Source organism: Dipteris shenzhenensis, chromosome 5, assembly GCF_047967505.1.
Source record: "Dipteris shenzhenensis isolate YYH24624 ecotype China chromosome 5, Dip_SZ_1.0, whole genome shotgun sequence".
NCBI classification, from domain to species: domain Eukaryota; kingdom Viridiplantae; phylum Streptophyta; class Polypodiopsida; order Gleicheniales; family Dipteridaceae; genus Dipteris; species Dipteris shenzhenensis.
In genome coordinates, this window is record NC_141600.1 from 3,161,967 (window position 1) to 3,189,864 (window position 27,898).

General features: G+C 48.8%; 1 protein-coding gene across 1 annotated transcript in view; it reads right to left on the minus strand.

Annotated features, from left to right (window-relative positions):
- Positions 1-646: 646 nt before the first annotated feature.
- Positions 647-27,898, minus strand: part of LOC147901499 (coiled-coil protein) — a 66,289-nt gene continuing 39,037 nt past the window's right edge. The window contains exons 5-6 of the mRNA XM_087375076.1: positions 1,457-1,574; positions 647-1,141 (exon numbers count right to left, since the gene is read on the minus strand). Of these exons, the coding sequence (XP_087231202.1) occupies positions 1,047-1,141; positions 1,457-1,574 (213 nt within the window). The 3' untranslated portion in view covers positions 647-1,046. The remainder of the gene's footprint in view (positions 1,142-1,456; positions 1,575-27,898) is intronic.

The window sequence follows — 27,898 nt, forward strand, 5'->3', positions numbered from 1 at the left end:
TGGATGCCCTTGGCATGACTATCTTGAGCTAGTAGAGGAGTAGGTTAGGTTTGATACCAAATGTTAGGTTTGAGAATGAGAAAACCTTCAGAATACAGGTGCTATCCTCTACAAAGGAAACTAACCTAATACAAACCCTAGGAAAAACAAACCTCCTAAAAGGAGGGAAAAGTGACCCAAGGGTGTATTCACACCACACTACTCATAATCTAACAGTAACAACAGCTACTTGTTTGGAGTCGCGACTTCTTGCAATCCTACAATCGCAGCAACAAGCAATTGTGTTTGCTTAGACAGTCGCTACGCTTTGTGGCTGGTGAAGAAGCTCCACCCAAACTTCCAACGGAGCTTTACTTGATATCGCGATTTCCTTGGAGACCTTTGTTTGGGGTCACCTTTGGCTCCCAGTTATAAAGACTATGCATTTGTCTATTAGCTATGCTTGTAGTAACACAGCTTTTATTACCAAGTTTACATGCAGTGCCTGAGAGGATAAGGACTGTCGCTCTGTATGCTTTGAAGGATCTTTTCATATTTACAAATGGGAACTACAAGCTACTATTCGCCGTGCTGTCCAGACAATCTCTTATCAGGTCAAGAAAAAAGCTTGATCATTATAATGCCCATTAAACCACGGTAAGCAAAGTCACATAACCTGGCAGATTGCCACAATGCCATTTAAAAAACATGAACATGAATTCAAAACCACAATATGGAATCATTCCAGTAAAAGAAGAAAACTAAAAAACATTCAAATCCAGTTCAGATGTGGTCACATTCTATGCATTTAAGCCAGAATGTGTCATACTGCTGCAATTGCATACCCTGACCATCAAAGTGATTTCATTCCTTACCATGTCTCTCAAGGCCTGATCTTGCATAGTTCTTTAGATTTCTGGCTAGCAAATTATGCTCAATCCATCAACCTGGATCCTGAATAATTGAGGCCCCCTCTGTCAAAATTTGCAATGTTGCCATTCATATGGCTTCAAACAGTAATGATTTAAGCAATAAGATGCATACACAACAGCAGTACGAGTATTCGATTAGTTCAAACCAATCCGCTTTGCTTCTGGAATTTGAGAGTATGCTGCCAGTATAGAGCTTTGTACAGTGGCCAATTTGGTCGAGATTTCCAATGCTGTCAAGCCATTCCAACCATTGAATGACTAGTTAGATACCTGACAAAGCAGAAGAGACAAAGGTATACTATGGGAAAAAGAAGTTTGCCCGCCCCAGGCCTCTGATTAAAACATCATTATAAGACAGCTTCTGGGCAACAGTCTAATTCAATATCTCCTCAAACAAATGTTCATTCCGCACAGCAAGGAACCGTATTTTACTTCAGATGTAAAAAGAGACCAAGAGATGCCATCAAATGACCCATGGTTTTACATGCACAATGATTGCAACTGTCTCATAAGAAAGAGTTCAGAACATGACACTTTGAGAAAACCTGCTACAAATGACGACCCCGCAGATCGAAGATGTGGTGAAACCAATGCACCAGACCAATCTAAAGCCTCGCGTTTTTGCTTGAATTTTCTGTTTCCAGTCGATTTAGCCCCTTGTACCTGCATCCATTCAAAGACTTACACCAACTCTCGACCCACTAACATGCTAGGGCAAAGAGATGGATGTGCTGTGCCTCCAACATTATGTGGCCAACTTTTACCTCTTCTTTACAGAATATTGCATGAACAAAAATTGCAATCACTAGGAAGGAGACAGGTATTCTTAGCCGATACTAGCAGTTTTCCAAAACAATAACACCCATTTTCACAATAAAACTCCTTCACAATTCCAAACCAACCCTGAAACTTTTTTTGGTCGCATGAGCCCACCTGTTCTCTAGGATCAGAGATGGAAGTGTACTAGATCAAGGCCCCTCCTTCAACAGCGAGCTCTATAGATAATCTCACCCTTAGTTTCATTCTGTGACAAAGGATCAGAGTGGTGTTAAAGAAGTGTTGGGTTATTAACGAGCACCCAGCTAGCCTCAGCACAGTTGCAACTTAGGGTACGGGAGACCGTCCCTTTAAGAGGTGCAGTGTGACCCTAAGAAATGGGTTTTCATGATCAGTCATGACAAGCAAAGCCGGTACCTTTCTTCTCCTGCACCACTTGCATCAACTAGATGACTCCAGCTGCCTCCCTGTGGACCCCATCATGCAAGAGATGCTCTCCAATAGCAAGTCCCCGACTCACGGACCACTCTAGATTCCCAACAGGGAAAATTCTTCTAGGGCTACTGCAGATGGGGAGAGAAGGTGCATGTCATTGCTGCACAACAGATGTTCAGCAGTCACAGCCGGGCCATGAATCACAAGCAAACACACACGTCTAGTGTTCACCTAGAGATGCTAGCTTGGCCACCGAGGAAGTGCGGGCATTCCTGTCCAAGGCAGTGGGCTCCCCAATGCATTTGTCAAGTGGGCACTTAATAGTGCACCCAATTGGCCGTTGGAGTAGACTACCTATGGAGACAAAGGCAAGGCTTGACGCCCTAGCGCATCTGCAAGGGGCAGGGCAGCGGATGGGCGAGATTGACTTAGCCATTCCTGAGTCCTGGTGGGAAGGACTTCACGTTTGGAGAGAGAGCAGATGGTTGGGGCAGTTTTCCCGTACTAGTGTTCCCTTGAAGATGTTGATGCAGCGCGACAGCACGCACCCCGGCTTCTTCCGTGTAGGACCTGGAGGCCTACTTCAGCCACTCACTGAGAGGGACCCCGAGATGGATGGGAGTCTCGATGGGATACATTGGCAGATGATCAGAGTGGTAGGACGTTTGGGGAAGGAGTGGCACACTGACCCTCCCAAGATCTCAAAGTAGGACGCCTCTAGATGGCGCCTTTGGCTGTGGGAGGATAGACCCCTGAGGGAGGTCTAGAGGGATCCGGGAGAGTGGTTCTGGCCCTCCGGAGGCGGCCTAGCTAAGTAGATGGATGAGGTGCCTTTCTTTTCCTACACCACACGGATTGGCAAGAGGCTTCAAATGGACTCGTCAAGGTGGACCCCCTCGAGGGAAAGACATTCGGTGACCCAGAGAGTGCCTTGGGATGTGCGCTCCACGTTTTGGATGTGGTTGTGGTCCAACTTGCGGCCATCTAGCCAACGAAGGCTTGCCCATCGACCCGTGGTTGGAGCAAATGCGAGTGGAGGGACAGTGCCATTGCTGCTCAGTTGGTGTCCTGGAGACTATCCCGCACTGCCTATGGAGCTGTCATAGCACAGCGAGGATCTGAATGAGAGCCCTCAGGATCATGACATGTATGCAGAGTCTTCACAGAGACTACACCTGAGGGATGGTGGCTTGGTTGACAGAGGGAGGACACGCATTTCAGATTGATGAGATCTCCCCAACCTACCAGATACAGGGTCAGAGCATTCAAACGATTGCACTCCACGAGGTAGTCCCCCCTGATACCCTAGCTCCTCTTCCTCCTAGGGAGGACAGTGTTTGGGAGGTGGTAGCCAGCATCATGGCTTGGAACATTTGTGTGGCTCGCTGCAGTCTTGTGATGGGAGAGCACCCGGTTCCACCCTCGGCTACCTTGGTTGCCATCTGATAGGATATCATTTACACTCTACGGTCCACCTCGGAGCGTGGGACTCCAGGCTCCAGGGCAACTAATGAGAGGTGTGCTCGTTTCTGCAAGGCTTGGCCTGCACGTGTTTTCTACATCTTCACTCAGCGAGGGATTCGCTGGCTGTATAGTCCCCCCACTTGGCTGTTAGCCCCAGTTCAGAGATCCCCTAGGCACTGAGCTGGGTTTCTCTAGAACAGGCCGGTTTCTTTCTTTCAGCCTCTTCCAGTTTTTTCCATACTCGGCACCTTCGGGGCTGCTGTCTTGTATGAAATCTTTCAAGCATTAATAGAAGGCTCCTTTCTTTGGGGGAAAAAAAAATAGTGCACCCAAAGATCAAGCAAGTCACTTGTGGATAAGTGATCGTTGTATGGATTTATTCATATCATAATATAAGAGGGTTTTTTGTAAGGGGAAAAGGAACCTGCATGCAATATGCTCAGATCACAAGGTTGTTGAGGTAAATAGAGGTGATTTAATATTTTCAATAACTACACTAGGAAATGAGCATTATGTCATCTGCCTACAGCAATATATTGATCATTAGATCAGCAAGCAAGGATCCCTCCCCTCCTAGGCGATCAATGAAACTCGTGATCTCATCAATGTAGAGCCCAAAGACTGTCGTTGAGAGAGAGAGAGAGAGAGAGAGAGAGAGAGAGAGATGTGTCCTTGATAGATCCCCACAAGGAGAAAGGAGACTCACACGTGTCTTTAGTGGCAGGCCTATAGAGATACTTGGAGGCCCTAGAGGTGTTTTGCAGAGAGAGAGACCTGACAGCCAACCTTGGCAAGACCAAGTTTATGATCTTCAACATCTCACGGGCAGTACCTCATCGCCACAACTTCACTTACCGAGGGGAGCCAGTTGAGATCATACAGTCATACACTTACCTAGGGGCAGTCTTTACGGGGCCAGCTATTACGATGACACATGCCAGCCAGAGCCCAACTCACACGAGGGCAGGGAAATTTGGCCCAACTAGAGCGACAATGCTTTCAGGAACACTTCCAAGACCCCCGACAAAGACACACTTGTGAGGCCAACAGCCATGTATGCTACCTATCGATGAACCAATGGGGGAGATTCGAGAGGCTGCAAGTGACTATGGGGTCCAGGATGATTTGGAGTAAGCCCTCGGTGCCACACTAGATCATACAGGTGGAGTACGCTATGACACCGCTTCAGCTTGATGCCATCTTTCAAACAATGATGTATCTCCATAAGGTATGGGCCTTACCTAGGTGGAGGCTACTGAGGTTGGCATTAGAGTCATCCAAATGACTAGCAGAGAGTGGGGTTCGCACAGCTGGGTACGCACGTATATTGAGATGGTTTAATAGCTGTCACGAGGGCGTGATTTCTGGCGCATGCATGTTGGCCTGCATGTGGGCAAGACCCTGGGAAAACAAGGGGCGAGGTCAAGGGTTACTCGATGTGCTAGAACCCCTAGCATTTGTGCCTTGAGGGCAAATGAAAGGTCTAGGGCCAAGAGGGGCCCAAAGAACCTTAGGATTTTCAAGTTGGTCATTGGTGGGCTTTGTAAAAAGGCCCCACTAGAGGGGGCCTAGGGGCAATTGAAGGCCCTTGGGAGCAACCCTAGGCATGGGCTGCCACGTGGCAAGCCCATGCAGCCCCTTTTGGCAAGGAAGGCTTGGAATCCTTGGAAAAGGAAAAAGGCGACGGGATTTCACGTAAGGGCAAGAGCTTGCCAAGCTAGAGGATTGCATACGGAAGCGAAGGCACGGGTTGGTCGTCACATGAAGGCCGTCACATGAAGGAGAGAGCATTGTGGTACGGACTGCCAGACAGAACACCATACGGGAAGCGTACAAGACTGTACGTAACAGTCCGTACAAGTGTTTGGGATGTACGGATGCAGGAATTGCAGCTGGTACTAGCCTTGTACGGCTGAGTATGGCTGCAGTCAAGTGCTATGTACGGATGACGTACATTTGTGTATGGGCTGGTGTTGTGCGCCCTGTTTGGGCCTCCTACTATAGGTTGTACGGAGAAGTCCAACTATTGTGTACAGGCTGTACGGAAGGTATGGGCTGCTTGATGGTCATGGGCTACAAGGTGTTGGCCTTGAGGTTGTCTGGGCTGTACAACAGCCATTCATTTGCTTTTGATTATCCTGGACTAGGGATGGAGACCTACTGCCAGGAGTGGTGAGAGCCGCGAACAGTAAAGGCTTTGTAGGGTATGTGGATGCCGACTGGGATGTGGAATGCCCTAGTTCTAAGAAGGGATGTATCCTTTATGTAGCCCAGAATTATGGGTCTCTCACTTAATTAAGGAAATACCGAAAGGAGCGCCAAGGTTTGGGGCCAATCTGTGTCTTTGTTTTTGAGCAGGGGCACTCTAGCTCCCAATCTGCTGGTAATACTTTTGCTGAATTGTTATTGTAACAGTGTTGACTGGCTACTTCTTAGTTTTACTGCCCTTTGATTTATTGAAGGCCAGTTTCATCAGCCATGGTATTCAAATGGAGGATTGCCATCGGGAGATTGGGGGGGGGATCAAGGCAAGGAGAGCCACGAGCACACCTAGAGAGAAGCGGATTTGCAGGCTATGCACATTGATCCAAGTGGAGACAGGGGAGCACTTCCTATGCGTTTGCCCCACCTACGATGAGATCCGAGGACAATACCACTACCTCTTTCAGGAGGCACACGGGTTCAGGCCACTTTCCCGACTGATCCACTTCCATGACCAGGTCTGTGTTGGCCTCAATCTGATGGAGATGCAGTAACATAGAGAGACCTTACTCAGCAAACCAGACAGCAGGAGATGGCAGTAACATAGGAGACAGATCCAGTGCCGCGACATTCTATGCCTTTGAGTCAGCCTCAGGTCACAAGGGGTAGAGAAGGAGGTGCTGGCTGACATGAGGGCAGCATGGATCAGCAGGAAGAGACAGCACAGAGCAGTGGAGCCACCACACACCATGCAGAGGCTGACTAGAGCACGCAATATACAGGTCTATCCTCTGAATGCTTTGACCTTGTGTCCGGTAAGCTCGAGAGACCTCATCAATCTAGAACGCATATCCTCCCTCAGTCAACTAGGCCGCCATCCCCCAAGTGTAGTCCCTGTGAAGACTCTGCATGCGGGTCATGATCCTGAGGGCTCCCATCCAGATCCTCTCTGCACTATGACAGCTCCAGAGGCAATGCAGGATCGTCTCCAGAAAACCAGCAAAGCAACAGTGACACTGCCCCTCCACCCGCATCTGCTCCAACCACGAGCCTATGGGCAACCCTCCGTGGGCGAAAGCCAAAAGAAGTAGGAGATCTTCGTCGGCCGCAAACTAGACCATAGACTCGTCCAAAATCTAGAACGGACCTCCCGGGGCACCCTCTGGGCTACCCAATGCCTCTGCCTTGAAGGGGTGGGTTCAAGTTGAGTCCATCTACCAATCCAAGTGGCGTATGAAAACAAGGGCACTTGCTCGGCAAGGCCAATCCTGGAGGGCTTGAACCACTCTAATCCGACTGGACCTCCCTCAAGGGCCTACCTTCCCAAAGCCAAAGGCACCATCTGGGGGTATCCCGCTCTGGGATGTTGGGAGGATCAATGTGCCACTCCTTCCCAAATCGGCCCACCACTCTGATCATCTGCCAATGAATCCCATCCAGACTCCCGTCCATCTATGAGTCTCTCTCAGTGAGTGCCTCGAGTAGGCCGCCAAGCCCTACATGGAAGAAGCCAAGCTGCGTGCTGCCTCGCTGAATCATCATCCTCAGGGAGACCCCAGTCCAAGAAAACTGACTTAACCATCTACTGTTTATCCACACGCAGAGTCCCTCCCACCAAGACTCGGGGATGGCTAGGTCAATCTCCCTCATCCGCTGCCCTGCCCCTCGCATATGCGCTATGGCTCCAAGCCTCACCTACTCCATCTGTCAAAGGACCAGGCCGGACCACTATCCCACTGTGCCCATCCAATGTGACTCCACTATCCGAGCATACATCCATCTTGATCCCTGATCTCCGCGTACCAAACAAGGGGTTGGCGCTCGAACTCCTCTCTGCAACGGGGCTAAGCCCAGAGGAGGCCCCTGCTAATCTCTGCCAAACCCTATGGAGGCTCCTCATCATGGGGGAACCCTTACCCATAAGGGGGGCCTCTGAAAAGATCCATCTGTGTGAATGTTGTCACTGCCCCCCAATGCGTGGGGTGTTCCTAAGAAGCCCTCACTGCAAGAAAAGCTTCCAGGGCTGTGCGCCAGAAGTGAGGCAACGCACAACTAGCTTGCCCAAGAGGGCTCTGCTCTGCATCTTCAAATCTATAATGCCTAAGCCTCCCAATGCCTGCAGCATGATCACTGTCTACCAAGCGACTCGAGCTCTAGTATTCCTCGTGCCGTCCGATCTTGCCTAGAACCAAACGTCAGAGCTGTCCAATGCACCCTCTGTGAAAACACCAACATGAGGCCATGGCAAGGACCTGGTTTGCCATTACGGCACGGCCCGCTAGGGAGAGTTTGGCTGAGCTTCAGTAGAGAAGATTGCGCCGAACACTCTCGAGGACCGGGGCGATCTATTGCTCTGTTGTAATATCAATACCCACCTGGCATCCAAGGTATCTCGCTGTGTGTCCCTGCAGAATCCAGCAGAAGCCAAAGGCAATCCTCCACTCTCGAATCTCCTGTGTCTTCTTAGAGCCTGTGAAGAAACCACTAGATTTTGTCCAACTGATCCGTGCGCCAGAGGCCTCGCAGTAGATAGCCAGGGCTCCCTTGACTCTCTCCAAGCTCTCTGTGGTGCCCTCTACATACAAAGCTGTGTCATCTGCAAACTCTGAGTCTAGCAGCTCCTCCGCCTATCTGATTGGGAGCCCCAACCCTGTAAGGCCCCACCACCTACGATCTCAAGTAGTAGCCCAATGCCTCCGCCACAAAAAGGAAAAGAACGGGAGCTAGGGCAGGCCGAGGGAGAGAGAGGAAAGGCCTCGCCCATGTATCCACCGACAAGCATCTGACTAGAGCTCCCCCACGAAGCGCAGAGACTCCTATAATCCCTCTGTTTGAGAAACCCAACCTTTGCATAGTGCCCTCCAGGAAAGACCACTCCACCCTGTCGTAAGCCTTCTCAAATTCCAAGAGAAGGATGGCCAAAGGCTATGACTCCTCCCTGGCCCAGTCCACTGCCTCCCAAAATGTGAAAATGTTATCCAAGATGATGCGTGTCTGAACAAAGCCGGTCTATGTGTCATGGATGATGTCCGTGAGATGAGGCTGTAACCGCAAACTCAAGACCTTGGCTAGGATCTTGTATGCAGTATCAAGCAAGGTGATCAGTCCCCACTGCCGAATGTCTGACTTGTCTCCCCCTTTCGAGATCAAACAAATCCACAACTGAGGGAGGGGAGGCCGTGTCCAAGATCTCCTGGCAAGCTACGCGAAAAGGGGTGGAAATGATCTCCCAGAAGTTCCGAAAGAAGGCCGACGTCAAGCCATCTTCGCTAGGACACTTCTGATTCAGGAGGGCCTTGAGGGCTTCCCAAACCTCCTCATCCGTGAAAGGCTCCTCCAAACTCCTGCACAACTCTCGCGAGACTACCGTCAGAATGTGGTCCCAAACTACCTCACCGGCCATAAGGCAAGCTAGAGTCATCCTCTGCGCCTGAAAGAGCTGGCTGTAGAAAACCGTGGTCACGTCCAGAATCTCCTATGGATCGGTGTGCATAATGCCCTGCGGATCCCATAAATGCTGCAACTGTGTGCCTGCCAATCAAGGCCCTGTGGTATAAAAGAACTGCTTCATCATCTTGTCACCCTACTGTACCCAACAAGCCCGAGTGGAGTGGTAGGAGAACTCAGCCCACCAAACCTTCGTGTCCTGGAGCTCAAGGTGCACGCTCTCATATCTGTCACTAAGCCACTGGGATCCTGGGTCCTGCTTCCTGAGTCTCTCAATGGAGGCGAGGTCTTGTCGCAGTGCACACTCGCGCTCCTGAAGAGCCCTCCTCCGTCCAAGGGCGTGAGAGTGCAACTCCTCACTGCTCCTCTGAATCGCATCTGCCACCCAAGAAGCCCAACCCTCGTGACATACCGACTCTGACTGAATGCCAAATCTCTGCCATAACCTGTTGAATCTCCTCATCCTATAGGAGGTCCTCTGGAATGCGGACCCCCTTTTGGGGAAGACCCCGACGGGGCTGCTCTAGGTAGAGGACTGAGTGGTCTGACATCATGGTGCCTGCTAGAATCCTTGTAGAGCCGCTTCAGTGGATTGCCCAATCCCAAACGTAGAAGCAATCCAGTCTCTCAAGCAGTCCATCATGTCTCCTGGCCAAATGAGAAACGGAGGTTGCCAAGTATCTTGTTGAACTCTGGCTCTCTCCACGGGTCTCTACCACTGCTCGTGAAGATGAACTACTCCCAAGTGCTCCGCTCTGAAGCTGGCATCTCGGAGAAGGAGGCACCCCCTGCTTGTCCTCCCCGAACTCAAGGGTATTGAAGTCTCCTCCAACGATCCAGGAATCAACATCTGGCAGGACACTCCGTCAGCCTCCTCCAGAAGGCCAAACAATGATGTCTGCATGCCGGGGCATACATGTTCAAGATCCCGATCACGGACTCTCCCATCCCGACTCCCATCCAAACTGCCCGCCTTGGGATAAGCTCACCCTGATCGAAGACATCTAGGGCCACCGCCTGGGAGACTGAGATGCAGACCCCTCCACTCCATGACCACACCTCCGGGCCTCTCAGGAAGAAGGTGATGGCGTTGTCGCATGCCTGAAGCTGCGAACATGCTCCTATATCAAAAGGAAGTCCATTGCTCGACCTACCACTGCCCTTTGCAATTCCTGCCGAAGGATCAGGTACTACGGCAGACTACGTGCACGATCGTCGAGCCCGTGCACCTTCCAACTCACTATGGTCCAACTCATGAGGATGGGGGAACAGGAAACAATGCTCGCCTGTGAGTGGGTGCATGTTCAAGAAAAAATGCCTTCTGTGATTTTGAGGGGGATTTGGGTGCTTGTTCAAGAAAAACTGCCTTTTGTGATTTTGAGGGGGGTTTGGAGGGCGAGTAGTCCGTGTCCGTGCGACGGCATACCAGGCTGGACGCCGGCTCTATGCCAATCTTCCACACCCACTGCAACATGAAGGAGACCTCCACTCTGAACATCTCAGTACACTTCTGGAGTGGCCAGTAATGTGCCGGATCGATCCTTGCCTCAAGCGGCAATCTGATAACCCCTACTATTAAACCATAGTTCGGCTTCTCCTGCGTGAAGCTCAACTGGAAGTTCACTTCAGCACCATGAGCGTGCCAAAGATCAAGTCTTAGTGGACCCATCCACTCGTCTGGGGTCCACTTCTCCAACCCTATGTAGGTGAACTAGAATAGCCAAACTGGATGAGTCTCAGAGCCCACTACACTGATCGAACCTCTTTCCGGGGCTGCAAGATCATGAGCGTCACCTCCAATGGTAGAGGATAGGAGTCCGGGATCTCCAGGTAGTTCCAGGGCCCCAATCTCCAAAAGACTCTCAGGAGAGGACGCCCAGGCTGAAGTTTGGGAACTGTTGATCGAGAGGACGAGCCCCTTCCCTCTGAATCCCCCCCGAAATAGGATGGCTGAGAAGGGAGGGCGATAGGCTGCTGAGATGAGGCGGCATAGGGGGATGCGGTCGTGCCCTTGCCTACTGGCACGAGTGCCGAGGCAGGGCTGATAGGAGGGTGGGAGGGGGGGGGGGGGGGGGGGGGGGGGGGTGAGGATGACCATGGCAAGAGTGGCAAGGGGGAAGGAGGGAGGGGGAGGGAGCTTGGAAGGAGGGGAAGGGCGTGGAGAGGAAGAGGGTTCCGGAGGGGGAGGGGGGGCGGAGGGAATAGGAGCAGTCTCAGGCCCTCCTTGCTGATGTGCCTAAGCTCTGGGTCTCAACTGCCGCTGCCTGGCTACCCTCTGCAGCTTTTGCCATCGCAACTTCAAGGGATCATGAGGCACGCTGCTGGCGCAAGGGTGATTGTGGTTGTTGTACCTCCACTACTGGAGGATCCCCTTGCTGCACCGTGGTCCCTACTGCTGGGGGGTGGGGTCTCCAACCAGAGGCTCTTGTTGTTGCTCCTCGGTGGGTGCCTCTCGTCCTGCTCCCTCTCTCTCCCTGCGCCTAGCCCGTTGTTTGTGGCACTTTCGATCCAATTCGCTTCGTTTCTTTTTCTTTGTTCTCACCTGGGTCCACTCTCCCTCTGAAGGTGTCACCCAGGGGGTCTAGGACTTCTACTGACTTTGTTTGTCCTGCGGGAGAAGGGGAGGAGTCCATCCCTTACCACGAGGGCACTTTCAGGCTAGATGGCCCATCTACCTGCAACGAAGACATTGTCCTGGTAAGCCGGAGATCTCTACTCTCTGGCAAAGTGTACCCCCCTCGAGGGTCTCGAGGAGGATCAGCTCCGAGAGGGACTCCAATCTCTCAACCACAAGGGGAGTTTCAGGCTAGATGGCCCATCTGCCTGCAACGAAGACATTGTCCTGGTAAGCCAGAGATCTCTACTCTCTGGCAAAGTGTACCCCCCTCGAGGGTTTCGAGGAGGATCAGCTCCAGGAGGGACTCTAGTCTCTCAACCACCAATCTGATCCTAGGGACCCCGTCGTCTGCTACCACTGAAGTTGTTGAATCTGGCAAGGACTCCACCACAGTGCCAACACTCTACTAATGGAGGAAAGGATGGCTTTGTATTCCTTTGGAAGCCTTGGGAAGCAGAGCTCACCGGGAAACGGGGAACATGGTGTGTTGAGTCCATGTCCTCCACTGTGAAGCCATGGTACCAAGGGAAAAGGTACACCAGATGCAGGCCAAGGAGGATGGGGCTCTGCTCCACAAGTGTCAAGGTGGTAGCAGGAGGGCTTAGCTGGATGAGGAAGACGCCTCTTCCGTAGATGGTAACCTCCAAGATGCGGTCTCCTTCTAGTGCCAAACTCGCCTGGATCTAGTCTCTCACCTATCTCCTTGTGGAAGTGAGGCCCACAATTCTGCCCACAACTGCCTTGTCCTGAAGTGACTGGACTCCATGCTGCACCAGTTACTTGTCTGCTGGAGAAAGGATAACCTTGACGGCTGTGGGATTCGAAGGTGCTGCCATTTGAGCCCTTCTAGCCAGACAAGTGCCACCACCAAGCTTACTTTCTCCGAGGCATAAGCCAATCAACCCGAAGCTGAGCGGAAGAAAGAGGAGGGTTAGAAAAAAGAGGAAATAAGAACGCTTAAAGGGGAAAGGAGAAAACGAGGAGTGGGAGGGAGATGAGCCGGCGAGGAAGGAGAGGAGAGTTCACGGGGGGGAAGGAGCAAAGGCGGGAAGGGAGCAAGGTGGGGCCACTGGATGGAGAAGGAGCGGGGGTAGAGGAGAAAGCACGAGGGTGGACAAGAAGGTGCGGGTGGGGGACAGAGGGGAGCCGGAGGAGGAGCGGAGGCGGAGGAGAAGCGCGGGGGTGCAGGAGAAGGTGCGGGGGAGGCAGGAAGACGAGAGGAGTCGGGGGGGGCTAGGTGAGGAACGGTGAGGGTGGTGGAGGTGGGCTGGAGGCGAGGGAGGGGAGACTATGGCGGAGCAGCTTCGGGAGTAGGGAGCTATATTTCACCTCCTAAGCCGTCCTCCTAGATCACATACTCACTCAGAGGTGTCATTGAGGAGGCAAGGGCACGGAGACAAAGGACTTATTATTGCTTTGTTGATTTCCGCAAAGCTTTTGACACAATGCTCAGAGTTTGACTCATTAGACGTCTACAGAAGTTGGAATATGATCAGAAGATCATTTAGGCAGTCATGGCACTTTATGAGAGTCTCTCAGTTAGGTTCGGATAGGTGTAGGGTGGACAGAGGAAATTATGAGCACTATTGGGGTCAAACAAGGTTGTCCATTATCACCAGCATTGTTTAGCCTCTATATAGACGAGCTCAAGACTTTTTTTGGGAGGGGGGGGGCATAACTCTCTAGCCAAATCCTTGCTCCTAATTCCCCTATATGCAGATGACGTGGTCCTACTCTTATCCATTATCACCAGCCTTGTTTAGCCTCTATATAGACAAGCTCAAGACTTTTTTTTTTGGGGAGGGGGCATAGCTCTCTAGCCAAATCCTTGCTCCTAATTCCCATATATGCAGATGACGCGGTCCTACTCTTATCCTCAATAGAGGGCCTTCAGTGACACTCGGATGCAACATGACTTGAAGGTCAACCTTGGTGAAACCAAGGTCATCATCTTTAATATATCCCAAGCAACCATGCATAGAGAGCACTTCGGATCACAGGTGGAGGTGGCTGCATCCTATACATACTTGGGGGTTCTTTTCTCTAGCCCGATTTTCACGATGCAACCAACATTGCAAGCACGAGTGAACAAGGGATTTGGCACGCTGGCTAAACTCAAGCAAGCATTGCTTTCACTCTCATTTCTAGGATCCCCTGACTAAGTCTCGTCTTTTTGACTCCTTGGTCTACCGAATGGGTATATATGGCAACCCTTGTTGGGGCCAAACCTATCAAAGATAGGTTGGGTAGTGGAGAGGCTTCAAGTTCTCTTGCTTTCACGGATGGTCCTTGGTAAGCCACCATACCCGGGGTGCCTGCTTCAAGCCATAGATGGCTTTTTTGAGCCGGCAAACCATATTTCCAGAACCTAATTGTTCAAAACCAGGTGTCTGAGTGACATAGGCCTCTTCTTGAATATCACCATGAAGGAAGGCAGTTTTGATGTCAAGCTGATGAACCTCCCAATGCCGATGAGATGCCATGCAATAACACACCTGATAGTAGTAATGCGTGAGGTGGGAGCAAAGGTCTCCTCAAAGTCAATGCCGTGGTGCTATGCATATCCTTTTGCAACCAAGCAGGCTTTGAGGCGGTCAACACTGAAAGGGAAGGATAGAGGGAGAAGAGCAACAGAGAGAAGGTGAGAGAGAGAGAGAAGACTCCAAACATGCGGGTGTGAAGTGAGGAGCCACACCACAAACTCATAGGTTTTATTAGGATTAGGTTTTTCCCCCTATGACTGTCTTAAGACAGTCATAGGTGTCATATCTTTAATAAAGGGGTGGCAATGTGCCTTTACCCCAACAACCTCCCACCTAAAGGCCAATGTGCCTAAAGGGGAGAAAAGAATAAAAATTACAGCAATATACAGTTACTGTATACAAGACCATAAAATAAGAATGGTCTCATCCTAATCCCATGATGTGGCGGCAATGTGCAAACCGCTCTGTAGGCAAGCTCTTAGTGAGCAAATCTGCAGGATTATCATCAGTATGCACTTTCACAAGCTCAAGTCGCTTGTCTTCCAGTACCTCCCTGATGAAATGATATTTCACTTCTATGTGCTTGGTCTTTTGATGAAAGACCGGATTCTTTGCCAACATGATAGCACTCTGACTATCACAATGCAAAACTGGCATATCTCCTGTAATGCCCAAATCTCCCACCAGCCGAGTAAGCCATATTGCTTCCTTGCAAGCCTCAGTGGCTGCAACATATTCAGCTTCAGTAGTTGACAGTGCAACGCATTTCTGCAACCGAGACACCCATGATATAGCACCTCCTGCAAATGTGAAAATATAACCGGTAGTAGATTTCCGGTTATCTGCATTCCCTGCATAGTCTGAATCTGTAAAACCATGCACCAATGCATCCTGCCTACCATAGCATATGCACAAGTCTTTGGTACCCTTGAGATACCTCAAGACACCTTTCACTGCTTCCCAGTGCCGCTTGCCTGGATTTGCCATATACCTGCTGATGACTCCCACCGCAAAAGCAATATCCGGACGAGTGGCAACCATGGCATACATCAAAGAACCAACTGCAGATGCATACGGAACCTTGGCCATTTCAGCCTTATCATCATCTGATCTGGGGCTGTCCTTACTGCTGAGTTTTAAATGTGGAGGCAACGGGGTACTAATAGACTTCCCCCCCTCCATTTTAAACCTTTGCAGTACCTTGTCAATGTACTCCTTTTGTGACAAAAACAAAAGTCCCTTGGACCTGTCACGAGTAATCCGCATGCCAAGAATATGGTTTGCATCACCCAAGTCTTTCATATCAAAAGACTTATGCAGTTGTTTCTTCAAAGCACTAATCTCCTGCTGAGATTTGCTGGCAATCAGCATGTCATCCACATATAGAATGAGTAGCATCAAACTGCCATCCTTTGCCCGTTTGGTGTACAAGCAATGATCGGTCTCACACCTATGATACCCTTGGGACTGCATGAAGGCATCAAACTTCTTGTACCATTCTCTTGGTGCTTGCTTGAGTCCATACAAACTCCTTTTGAGCTTACACACAAGCTGCTCTTTCCCTTTAACAGCATATCCCTCTGGCTGACTCATGTAGATCTCATCATGGAGATCTCCGTGAAGAAAAGCAGTCTTCACATCCATCTGACATAAATCCATGTCCTCATGAGCAACAAGAGCTAACACTGCTCTCAAAGTAGTCATCTTGACTACAGGGGAAAAGATCTCAACAAAGTCAATACCTTTCTCCTGCTTAAATCCCTTGGCAACCAATCTGGCTTTATACCTCGGTAAAGCATTTGAATCCACTTTGACTTTGTAAACCCACTTGCATGGCAAAACCTTTCTGCCTGCAGGTAGCTGCACCAAGTCCCATGTATCATTTTGAAGTAGGGAGTCCATTTCAGATTGCATGGCTTTCTCCCACTTCCTTTTCTCTGTTCTTCCCATAGCTTCCTTGAAGCTGGAAGGCTCACCACAATCTGTCAGCATGATAAAATCAGCCACATTATTGGCTCCTGGAACAAACCTGTCAGGAGGCCGTTGTACACGAGTGCTCCTCCTAACAAAATGTTCCGGATTAGGCTGCTGTCTAGCCTGTTCGTCATGCATGACGGGTGGCTGTACCACCATATTTGGCTGTTCTACAGCCCCATTTGCTGGCATATCCAGTGGTGCATCATTGGCAAAATTATCTGGCTGATTTCCAGCCTGTATACCCTCTTGAACAGGGTTATCTGCAGCAGCCTGCTGCTGCATATAAATGGGCATTCTTTGCTGTCCAACATCATCATAAATAACCCTCCTGTATTCCACAGGTTGCACGGGTTCCTTGTGTACACTATCCTCTTTAAAGATGACATCATTGCTGCGTATAATCTTCCGTTTAACGGGATCCCATAACCTGTACCCCATTTCACCTTCGTCACCATAACCCATGAAGATGCATCTGAAAGACTTTGGCTCCAGTTTGGTGCGCAGTTCTTTGCGTACATGAGCAAAGCACTCGCAGCCAAACACATGTAAGTGCTTATATGAGGGTGGCTTGCCAGACCACACCTCCTCTGGCACTTTCAACTCCAAAGCCTTGTTTGGCGACCTGTTAATAATGTGAACTGCTGTTTGCACGGCTTCTGCCCAAAAGCCATGGGGCAATGCAGCATAAGACAACATACATCGAACCTTCTCCTGAATAGTTCAATTCATCCGCTCACTTACACCATTTTGAGATGCATTATGAGGGGCTGTGAGTTCCTGTTTGATGCCCTTAGCTTCGCAAAACTGCACAAAAGCATGTGACACATACTCACCCCCATTATCGGATCTGAGGCATTTCAGCTTGCGACCTGTCCGATTCTCAACCTGAGCGACAAACTTCTTGAAAGCATCTAAGGCATCGCTTTTATGCTTCAAGAAATAGACCCACACTTTGCGTGTGGCATCATCAATAAAAGTAATAAAATACTTTGCACCCCCTAGTGATAACTGTGGCATCTCACACAAATCAGTGTGCACTAGATCAAGCGGTGCTCTATTCTGGGGAGTTCTCCACCATCCTACGGCACTCTCTCCTTAGCACCCACCGCATTCGTTTGCTCCTTCCTTTGCATTTTCATCCTTTAGCCATTCCTCGAGCCATTCCTTGCCAAATATGCAATGATCACAAGTAGGCAAATCTGAAAAAGAAAGAGACGGCAGATAACCCAAACGTGACAGTTCTTGCATTCCTTTAACAGACATGTGTCCCAACCGGCTATGCCACAATGAAACCTTTGGCAGCTTGGTTATGGCAACAACATGATTACCCACACTGGAAACATAAAGAGGGTACAAGGTATCACTCTTATAACCCTCAGCCACTACAACCTGGCCATCAGTAATCACCCATTTGGAATCCCCAAATGTGGTGTGGTAACCACTGTCATCCAACAAGCCAGTGCTAATCAAATTTTTCTTGATTTGCAGCACATGGCGAACACCATCAAGCATAAATGACCGTCCATCAGGGAATACTATCTGTATACTGCCAATCCCTGCAATCTGACATGCATAGTTGTTCCCAAGGTGAACAACTCCATGAGTACCTGTGTAAGAAGTAAACCACTCCTTATGAGGAGTAACATGAAAAGAAGCACCTGAATCCAAGAGCCAGGTGTGCATGTCATGGCCATCAATAACCAATGTGTGTGCAATTACAGCAGAAGAACATAATACCTCATGTCTGTCACTGTCACTGTCCTCTGCTGCAACATTCACTGCATCCAAGTCATCTACCTTGGCCTTGCCTTTGCCTTTACTTCCACTGCCTGCATCCTTTGCTTCAGCCTTCTTGGCTTTCTGATCCCGTATAAACTTGAAGCACTTAGACTTCACATGTCCCTTCTTGCCACAATAAAAGCATTCAATATCCTTTTTACCACGGGACTGACTTCGGGATTTGGACTTACTAGCAAATCTCCCCTTCTGCTGAGTCCTGCCTCTTTCCTGTACCTGCAAAGCATTTGAAGACTTGCTGCCCGCATTATTTTTCCTGCTCATCTCCTCCATGAGGAGAGAGCTCTCTACATCAGCATATATAACAGTGACATTCGAATTAGACAAGGTGGTCTTGAAAGTGTCCCGACTCTCAGGAAGGGTACACAACAAGAAAGTAGCCTTGAACTCCTCATCAAGGTTCAACCCCTGTGCAATCAGCTGTGTAAAGATGGCATTGAACTCACTCAAGTGTGAGGTCATAGCTGTACCTTCCTTCATGCGACGATCAACCAGCTTCTTCAACCAATACACCTTACTGGCTGAACTCTTTTGGGCATACAACTCTGCTAGCCTCTGCCATACACCATAAGAGGTCTTTTCAGCCTGAACATTGTACACAAGAGAATCACTGAGAGTAAGCATGATAGCAGCCCTCGCGGACAGATCTAGCTCCTCCCACTCATCATCTGACATCCCAGATGGTTTGACACCCTTCACCCTTATGGGCTTAGAAATCTTCTTAAGCAGAAGTACATTCAAACACTGTTCTGCCCATAATGCATAATTGTGTGCCCCTTCCAACTTCTTTATGTTCAGAATTGATGATTCACTTCCCCCTGATGCCATATCAGATAAGGAAAGTACCTGACTCCCTGTAAGTCAAAAAAAGACTGAATAGAATTCTGATTTCTCAAAAAAAACCTGCTCTATCAAGAGCCAGAAGCACTCACAATAGTGCTGTTTTTTTTTACTGTCAAAAGAATCTGCAGCAAAACAGTAAATTTCCCTCCAGTTACTGTACCTTCTGACACACTGTACCGTGCTCAAATAGGCATAAAACAGTAATTTCAGAATGCTGCAGCTGTTCCACACGTGCTTTAACAGTGCATCATCATCTGATGAAGCATAAAGCACTGCTGTCCTGATCACTTCTCCCACCTCAGATGAGGTATTGCACTGCTTTTATATGCATAAACCACTTGTCATACACTGTGTTGTTCACTGTAAAAGAGGCTCCAGACACTTCAGCCTGTCACAAACCTGCAACAGAAAATGGGACAAATCCCAAGCAATCACCCTTCTGCCAAGGGGATAGAAGGCATCTGAAGGTCTCTGACAGTAACCCAAGTGCTCTCAAGCAAAATCTGGGCAAAAGCCCCTTGATCTGACACCTGAACCAAGTGAAGAACACCTCAACACTGAGGTAGCATACAAAATGTAGCGCTCTCCTGGCACTTTTCACCTGACAATGCAATGCATAAACAGCCCTGTGTGCACAATAACAACACAGATCCCAACGTACAGACACTGAAGAGAAAATCTTTTGAGCACTTTCAACGATGGACAGTTAGGGACCGAGTAAACTCGATGCGCCCTGGCCAAGCGTGGCTCAACTGAGATTTTCAAAAGGTGTCGTACACAAAATGTGACCTGCAAGAAATGTCACTGAGTACACTGCGGAAACAAGACTAATGTGGGCTCCCTGGCTCCACACTGCCTCAAGGCATACACTGCATAAGCTTCCAGGCAAAAGCCCTTTGATAATGTCACCCAAAAGCTGAGATTTCACTCAGCAAAAGCATAAAAGTCCTCTGCAAGATCAAGGCATTATTTTCCCAAAACAAGATAATTGTGCAATCAACCACACACTGTGGTACTGGTCACCTCAAGCACGAGGGAGATGAAGGTACTTGCTGTACTTTCAAAAAAACACAGTTTTGAAAACTGAAAAATGATCCTGAATGAAAGAGCAGAGTGCTCTTTCTCCTTCTCTTTTTCTCCCAAAAAAAAACTGATGTACCTACTGTACTTTTGTACCAGTGTACTTGTGCAGAGTACCTGTGTACCTGCTGTACCTTTGCAGGGTACAGATAAAAAAGAAAGGTTTCGAAAAAAAACTTTCTTGACGCAGATCCCTGACGAAGGAGTTCCTGAAGCTGCTCCCAATCGAAAAACGCCCCTCCCTATCGCAGTCCGTACGGCGGTCCGTACGGTACCGTCGACAGTACGGCTGTACGGACGGCCGTACGTCCATACGACTGTACGGCGCGAGTCCGCGCGATGCCCAGATGCTGCCCACGCGTGCGCTGCTCGGCGCCGCCCTGCTGCAGCCTGCGATGCGCCGCCCTGCTGCAGCTGTCCCGCGCTGCCTTGCTCTGCTCGCAGACCCGCTGCAGCCTGTGAGCGCTGCCCCGCACTGCTGCTCGAGCTGCTGAGGGCTCGAGGCCCGAGAGGATAGGTAGAGGTAGAGGGAGCTGGTAGGCAGGGGTAGGGAGGAAGTGAGGCTCTGATACCAGTTGAAAGGGAAGGACAGAGGGAGAAGAGCAACAGAGAGAAGGTGAGAGAGAGAGAGAAGACTCCAAACATGCGGGTGTGAAGTGATGAGCCACACCACAAACTCATAGGTTTTATTAGGATTAGGTTTTTCCCCCTATGACTGTCTTAAGACAGTCATAGGTGTCATATCTTTAATAAAGGGGTGGCAATGTGCCTTTACCCCAACAAACACTACCATCAGCTTTCCTTTTCACCTTGTAGACCCACTTTGTGCCTATGGCACGCTTGCATGCTGACGAGTCACACAACTCCCAAGTGTTGTTTGCATGAATGGATTCAAGCTCAGCCTTCATGGCATCCATCCATTCCTTGCTATCAAAGGCATCCTTGTGACATAAAGGTTCCTCATTGCAAGCAGTAGCAACCAAAGCTACAGCCAAATAGTTGCCATGCATCTGTTTATGCGCACCCCTAGTGCGGGCTGGCAAAGGCTCAGCTTGTTTGCTGTCCCTGAGTGTGTCCAAGAGCCATCTTGGGACTGATATTTGCCGTTTAATGACAGCACTCTCTTGTGCAACTGCTGCTCAATAGCATGATCATCAACTAAAGGCATATCAGGCTGAGCAAGAGCTATTGGAGGAGGATGTGCACTGGTAGAAGTGTATGGCACAACACTCTGCACTGGCTGCTCTGGATTTGTGGGCGATTGAAAGAGAGGCAACAATGTATCAAAGACATCTGAGGAATCAACAATTGACTTCAACATCCCTATTGACAATGACCTTGCTCGTGCTAGGCTAATACAACCTGTATCCCTTGCTCTCTGCACTATAACCAATAAATACTCATTTTACATCTTCGTCTTCAAGCTTGTGCCTCAGCTGAGATGGCACATGAGCATAAGCCAATGACCCGAACACCCGTGTAAGAGAAACTTCAGGTTTGCGACCGTGCCATGCTTCATAAGGTGTGATAGTCTTCAATGCCTTTGTGGGTGCCTGATTGAGCACATAGTTGGAGCACATGACAGCATCCAACCAAAACTTATTTGGCAAAGACTTCCCTTTGAGCATGCACCTACCCATTTCCATCTCTGACCGATTTTTCCTCTTTGCCAGCCCGCTCTACTGCAGAGTATAAGGCACTATACATTGATGAATAATACCCCAAGCTGCCAAAAAATTAGAGAATTCATGGGACATGTACTCTCCCCCCTGTCAGTGCGTAGAGTAAGGAGCTTGTACCCTGATTCATTTTAAGCCATGGCAAGCCAATGTCGGAAGCATGGAACACATCAAATTTGGCCTTCATGCCATATATCCAAGCAAATCTGGTGGTCATCCACAAAGGTAGAAAAGTAAAGGTAGCCCCCAAGAGATACTGTCCGCATCCGCCCACACACATCACTATGCACAGGGTGAAGCTTCCTGGATGCACCAACTGTCCCATCCTTTGGAAATGAGAAACAGTGCATTTTGCCCAACAAGCATCCCTCACAAACATGTTTAACCGGTGCATGCATGGGTGGGAGAGCAACCACCATGTTTTGTGAATGCATTTTGACCAAGCTTCTGTAGTTGAGGTGACCAACCTCACATGCCATAAGTGGGAATCTGAAATTCAGCCACCAAATTTGCCTCTATAGCAGGCTGTTTGTCAGAAACATCAAGATGATATAGCCCAGAAGAAAGTGAACCAGTAAGTACTACGCTTGGGTTTGTTGTAATTTTGCCCGTTCTTTCCCTTATTTTTGTGATTAGCGACAAAAGCCTGATTTGCAATTTGAGAGGCAGCACGATTTGTGCGACTCTTCTCCTCTTGTAGGAGAAGGAAAACAAGCTGGTCGAAAGTATAAGTGTTTGGATTGCCCATGGCAACCAACCTCAATGTAGTAGCAAACCCCTGGTAGGACTCAAAAAGTCCATTGAGTGTCGTGGACACTACCTAAGCATCTGAAATAATTTCATCCACATTAATGAGCTGCTCTTGAAAATCCTTGATTTTTGTCATGTATGCATCCATGATGTCCCCCTCTTCCATTTTGACATTCTCCAATTGCCTGTGTAAGAAAGCAACACGTGCCTCATTGCGAACCTGGTAAAGGTTAGCCAAGATGTCCCACACAGCCTTCGATGTCTTGGAAGACCGAATGTGAGGAATGATGTGTCTCTTGACTGAAAAAGCAATGATAGAATGTGCTTGGGCATCTCTACCATCCCATCTGGCATGGTCGTGTGTAGGAGGAGGGGCTGGAGTAGTAGTAGAAGAATGAGTAGATCCAGAGGTGGCTGTAACAGCTGAACTAGCTGTAGCAGTAACCACAGTGGGAGCCACAGAGGGAGGTCAAAGGTCCGATCCTGAAACAATACCCCAAAATTTTTTGGTAACCAGCAAATGTTTCACCATGTATGACCACATGGGATGATTGGGTCCATCGAGCTTGTCCTCAGTGGAGAACATACCCATCCAATCATTGCTTCCCATTGCAAAAATAAATCCCTAGAGGAAAAATGCGTGCTCAAGAGTAGCCTCAAGGATTTCACTGCGAAATGAGCTGGCTGTCCAGAAATGATAGCAAATGTTAGGCAGTGACTAAAATTGACTGCTCAAACAATAAGCTAAATGCACGTGTTGTCCCCAAAAATATGATCTGCAAAACAATTTCTGTCCAGTCAAAAGACCCCCTTGCCAAAGATAGCTGTCCTGCAAAAATATCAGCCCAAAACAAGGGGCAAATGTCTGCAAACGTATCCAATGATCAATTGAGCTGTAAATGTCCCAAATGGAAGCGGCGTGCCTCAAGTCTGACAGGACAACAAGCCCAAATCAAGGGACAAATGCATAATATACCCAAATTTAGCTGAATAAAGCAAATGTCACTGCAATGGACGGCAAATCTCGCAAAAGCCCCTAAATTTTGAAAGGGCAAATATGCCAAAAAGAGGGCAAATTGGGAAAAGCCCCAAATTGAGCTACGAGTTGCAAATGTGACTCAATGTGCTGCAATTCCAAGCCAATGTCAATGTTCCTGCATGCAATGTCTACCAAATGCCCAAAAAAGGCTGTACCAAGCCAATGTCACTGCAAATTTCAACAAAATTGACAAAACCCCCAATTTCTGAAAGGGTAAAACTGTAATGACCAAAAGCCCCAAATTTTGCTGAAATAAAGCAAATGTGACAATAACCTGCAAATCTAAGAATATCTCGCAATCTGCCAGCAATAGATCCAAAATCCCCAGTGTCAGAGTGAAAATGAAGCCAAAATAGGGCAAATACTGTAAAATCCCTAGAATGTGACCAAAAGGAGCAAATGTCACTACAAAATCTGCAAATGTGACACAAAAGCCCCAATTTCTACAGCAAAATCACCTCAATGTGTGCAAACGTGACATAAAAGAGGGTGAAAAGCTTCAAATCCAACTATACCAGGCAGATATGAGTCAGAGGGAGAGAATCCCAAACAAATGGTGCTAGAGCAAGTTGGAGCACCTGGAGGAAGGCTTGAATGACTGAAAAGAGTCCACGTCTGAGCAAAAAACCTCCAAAAATGCTCGAAATCAACTTCTGAGAAGTCGTACGGATTCCTGGCAGCATCGCGCACCTGTCCGTACGGCTGTATGGACAAAAAAAAATTTGGGCACAATGGTGCGGGACAGGGTCTAACACACACATCCACACACACATGGACTATTTTCTTGCTCGAAAAACAGGTTTCTTGCGATGAAATGAGGCACCAGACTGAGCTTGAGCAAAATGGCAAGTAAAAGCAATGAGAGAGGAGGAGGGAAGGCAAGTAGGAGCAAGAGCGCCTGCTCTGATAACACTATTTGATGCAAGAAGCAATGGAACGGGAGTGGAGTGTGGGAAGCAAACAACAAGCTCGAGCAAAACGTAGTACTGCTCAAATGGATAAGAGGAAAATACAAAGGGCTCCCAAGTCAACCATATGGTTGACAAGATAAGTCAACTCATAGAGTTGACCTGACCTACAAAGGCTCATACCAAGGCTAAGTGCTAACAACCACTGCTTCCCACCGGCTTGGAGCACCACCAGTATTGTACCAATTCACAAAGCAGGAGACCCCATGGATGCTGGGAACTATCGCACCCTCATGATTGGCCACACACTAACACTTGACTGATTATGATTTTGCTAGCATTGATTAGTACAGTAAGGGCCCTAGCACACCTCCTGCTCCAGCCTCTTGAGGCTTGTATGAGTTTTTCCTTTTTGCACACTTTGTCCCAATAAATCTCTCTCTCTCTCTCTCTCTCTCTCTCTCTCTCTCTCTCTCTCTCTCTCTCTCTCATTTGACACTTGCCCATTTGACACTTGCCCAGATCTTCACACTCATGGCAGGAGGCATGGTCGATGGCCATGACTTCCATCATTTCTTTGGATCACAGACCCCTTAGGGAAGACGATGTTCCTCATATTTCATATTTTACATTTTGTATCTAGGCAATTTTGGTACTCTATTTCATTTCATTTTGTATCTAGGATTTTTGTAGCCATTTTTGGCATCTTAGCGGTATTACGATGAGGCCACCTAGTTGGCGCATCGTTGATGATGTATTTTCCTTTCGGATGATTTTGTGTCCCATAGGCCATGTATGGCCTTCCGTGGACCTTTAATAAAATTTCTTTCTTTCTTTCTTTCTCTCTCATGGCACTTGCCCATTTGACACTTGCCCAAATCTTCACACTCATGGCAGGAGGCATGGTCGATGGCCATGACTTCCATCATTTCTTTGGATCACAGACCCCTTAGGGAAGACGATGTTCCTCATATTTCATATTTTACATTTTGTATCTAGGCAATTTTGGTACTCTATTTCATTTCATTTTGTATCTAGGATTTTTGTAGCCATTTTTGGCATCTTAGCGGTATTACGATGAGGCCACCTAGTTGGCGCATCGTTGATGATGTATTTTCCTTTCGGATGATTTTGTGTCCCATAGGCCATGTATGGCCTTCCGTGGACCTTTAATAAAATTTCTTTCTTTCTTTCTTTCTTTCTCTATATATATATATATATATATATATATATATATTCCACATGCGATAGTACAAGCAGAGTTCGCCATGACACCTCTCCAGGTTGATGCCATCTTTCAAACAGTGACTTTCATCCATAGAGTCTGGGACTTACCCCGTTGGAGACTTCCGAGGTTGGTCCTAGAGTCATCCAGAGGACTAGCAGAGAGCATCCCCGACTTGGGGGGAGGACCAAGAGCTCCCCACCAAGACCCAGGTTTTATCGCGACCACTTCCTGAGAGTATCGACGGAGGGATTCATCATCAGACTCCAGTATCTCGAGGATAGAGGAGCCTCCCATGCACTGAGGATTGCCATTGGTCAAATGCGGGCTTTGTCCCATCAACTGAGGATTGAGGCGGGGAAAGCAGCGAGTATACCCAGAGAGCAGCGGATCTACACGCCATGTACGTTGGGGGCGGATGAGACAGAGGAGCATTTTCTTTGTGTTCGCCTAGCCTACTACGAGATCCGGGGATGCTACCACTATCTCTACCTGGAGGGGAGTGGCTTCGGTCCTTTGTCACGATTAATCCATTTCCATGACCAAGTCTGTATCAGGCTTTATCTGATGGAGATGCATCGACAAAGGGAGATGCTTCTGCGACAGATCAAAGGCAGCAAGGGGGGGATGGTCAGACCACTATAGGACATAGAGGATGACTGGGCACAACGACGCATCATAGACTTCTATACATTTGAGTCAGCCCAAACACAGTGGAGTGGAGGAGGAGGAGCTAGCCGATATGAGAGCAATCTGGATGAGCAGCCGGCACACTACCACCGAGAGAGGGGCACAGAGACCACATGCGTGACAGAGAGCCCCCAGGGTACACTCTATTGAGATCCGACCTATCACAACTTCCCTCAGGGGAGATTGACAAAGACAAGGGTTAATCTAGACATAACCCAGAGAGTCCAAAGAGTGAGAAGACCACGTCCCCCACCGTAGCGCAAGACAACTCGACAGACACAGATACATTTGAGTCGCCCCGGGACACAGTGGAGTGGAGGAGGAGGAGCTAGCCGATATGAGAGCAGTCTGGATGAGCAGCCGGCACAGTACCACCGAGAAAGGGGCGCAGAGACCAACAGAGAGCCCCCAAGGTACACTCTATTGAGATCCGACCTATCACAGCTTTCCTCAGGGGAAATTGACACAGACAAGGGTTAATCTAGACATTGCCCAGAGAGTCCAAAGAGCGAGGAGACCACGTCCCCCACCGCAGCGCGAGACAGCTCGACAGACACGATACGAGACATCTTCGCAGCCCACTAGCGAGCCATCACTGCACCAGGCTTCAGTTTCTAATCCTGTTTCTGAGTCCCAGTGCTTGGATAGATTGATTGATTGATCTGGCCCACTATGCAATTATAGTTGACTATTTCTATGATTATGATGTTGTTAGCATAGATTAGTACTCAACAAGGGTCCTAGCATACCCTTTGCTTCAGCCCACTGAGGCTTGTATGAGTTCGGTTATTGTGTACTTTGTCCCATAGGCTCGTGAGGCCTCTTGTGGACGTTAATCTCTCTCTCTCTCTCTCTCTCTCTCTCCCCCCCCCCCTAGTTTTTTGTTCATTTTTCAAAAAGTTTGATTTGTAATATTTTGATTATATTCTAGCCAAATTAATGCACACGTGCACACACACACACACCTCTCACTATTTTTTTGTTCTCATTTTTCAAATAGTTTAATTTTTAAGATTTTGGTAGAATTTTTGCCTTATTAATACGCACACACACACACACACAAGAGAGAGGGGAGGGAGGGGAGGGGAGGGGGGGGGAGAGAGAGAGAGAGAGAGAGAGAGAGAGATTTCTTAACGTCCACGGAAGGCCTCGCAGGCCTATGGGACAAAGTGCACAAAAAGGAAAAACTCATACAAGCCTCAAGAGGCTGGAGCAAAGGGTGTGCTAGGGCCCTTGCTGAGTACTAATCTATGCTAGGGGAGGCATATATATAGCCCAGCCTCCCCTGGTCGGCCAGCCTACTAGGGCACCAACCAGCTGCCTATAGGGGGCCAACCCTACTGCCATATGTGGGCCAACCAGGCCAAGTGGGCCGACCCACCTGTAGGGTTGCACATTGCTTGAACCCCTAGCCTATGGAGCGGCTGACACAAGCCAAGGTGGCCGACCCCACCATCTGCTCTCCAGCCCTCATCTAGGATGCCTATAAGGGCACATCCATGGCAGCCCAACAGGGCAGAACTGCCCACACTGCTCCTCCATACCCCTCCTAGTGACCTCTATGGCCACCGTGG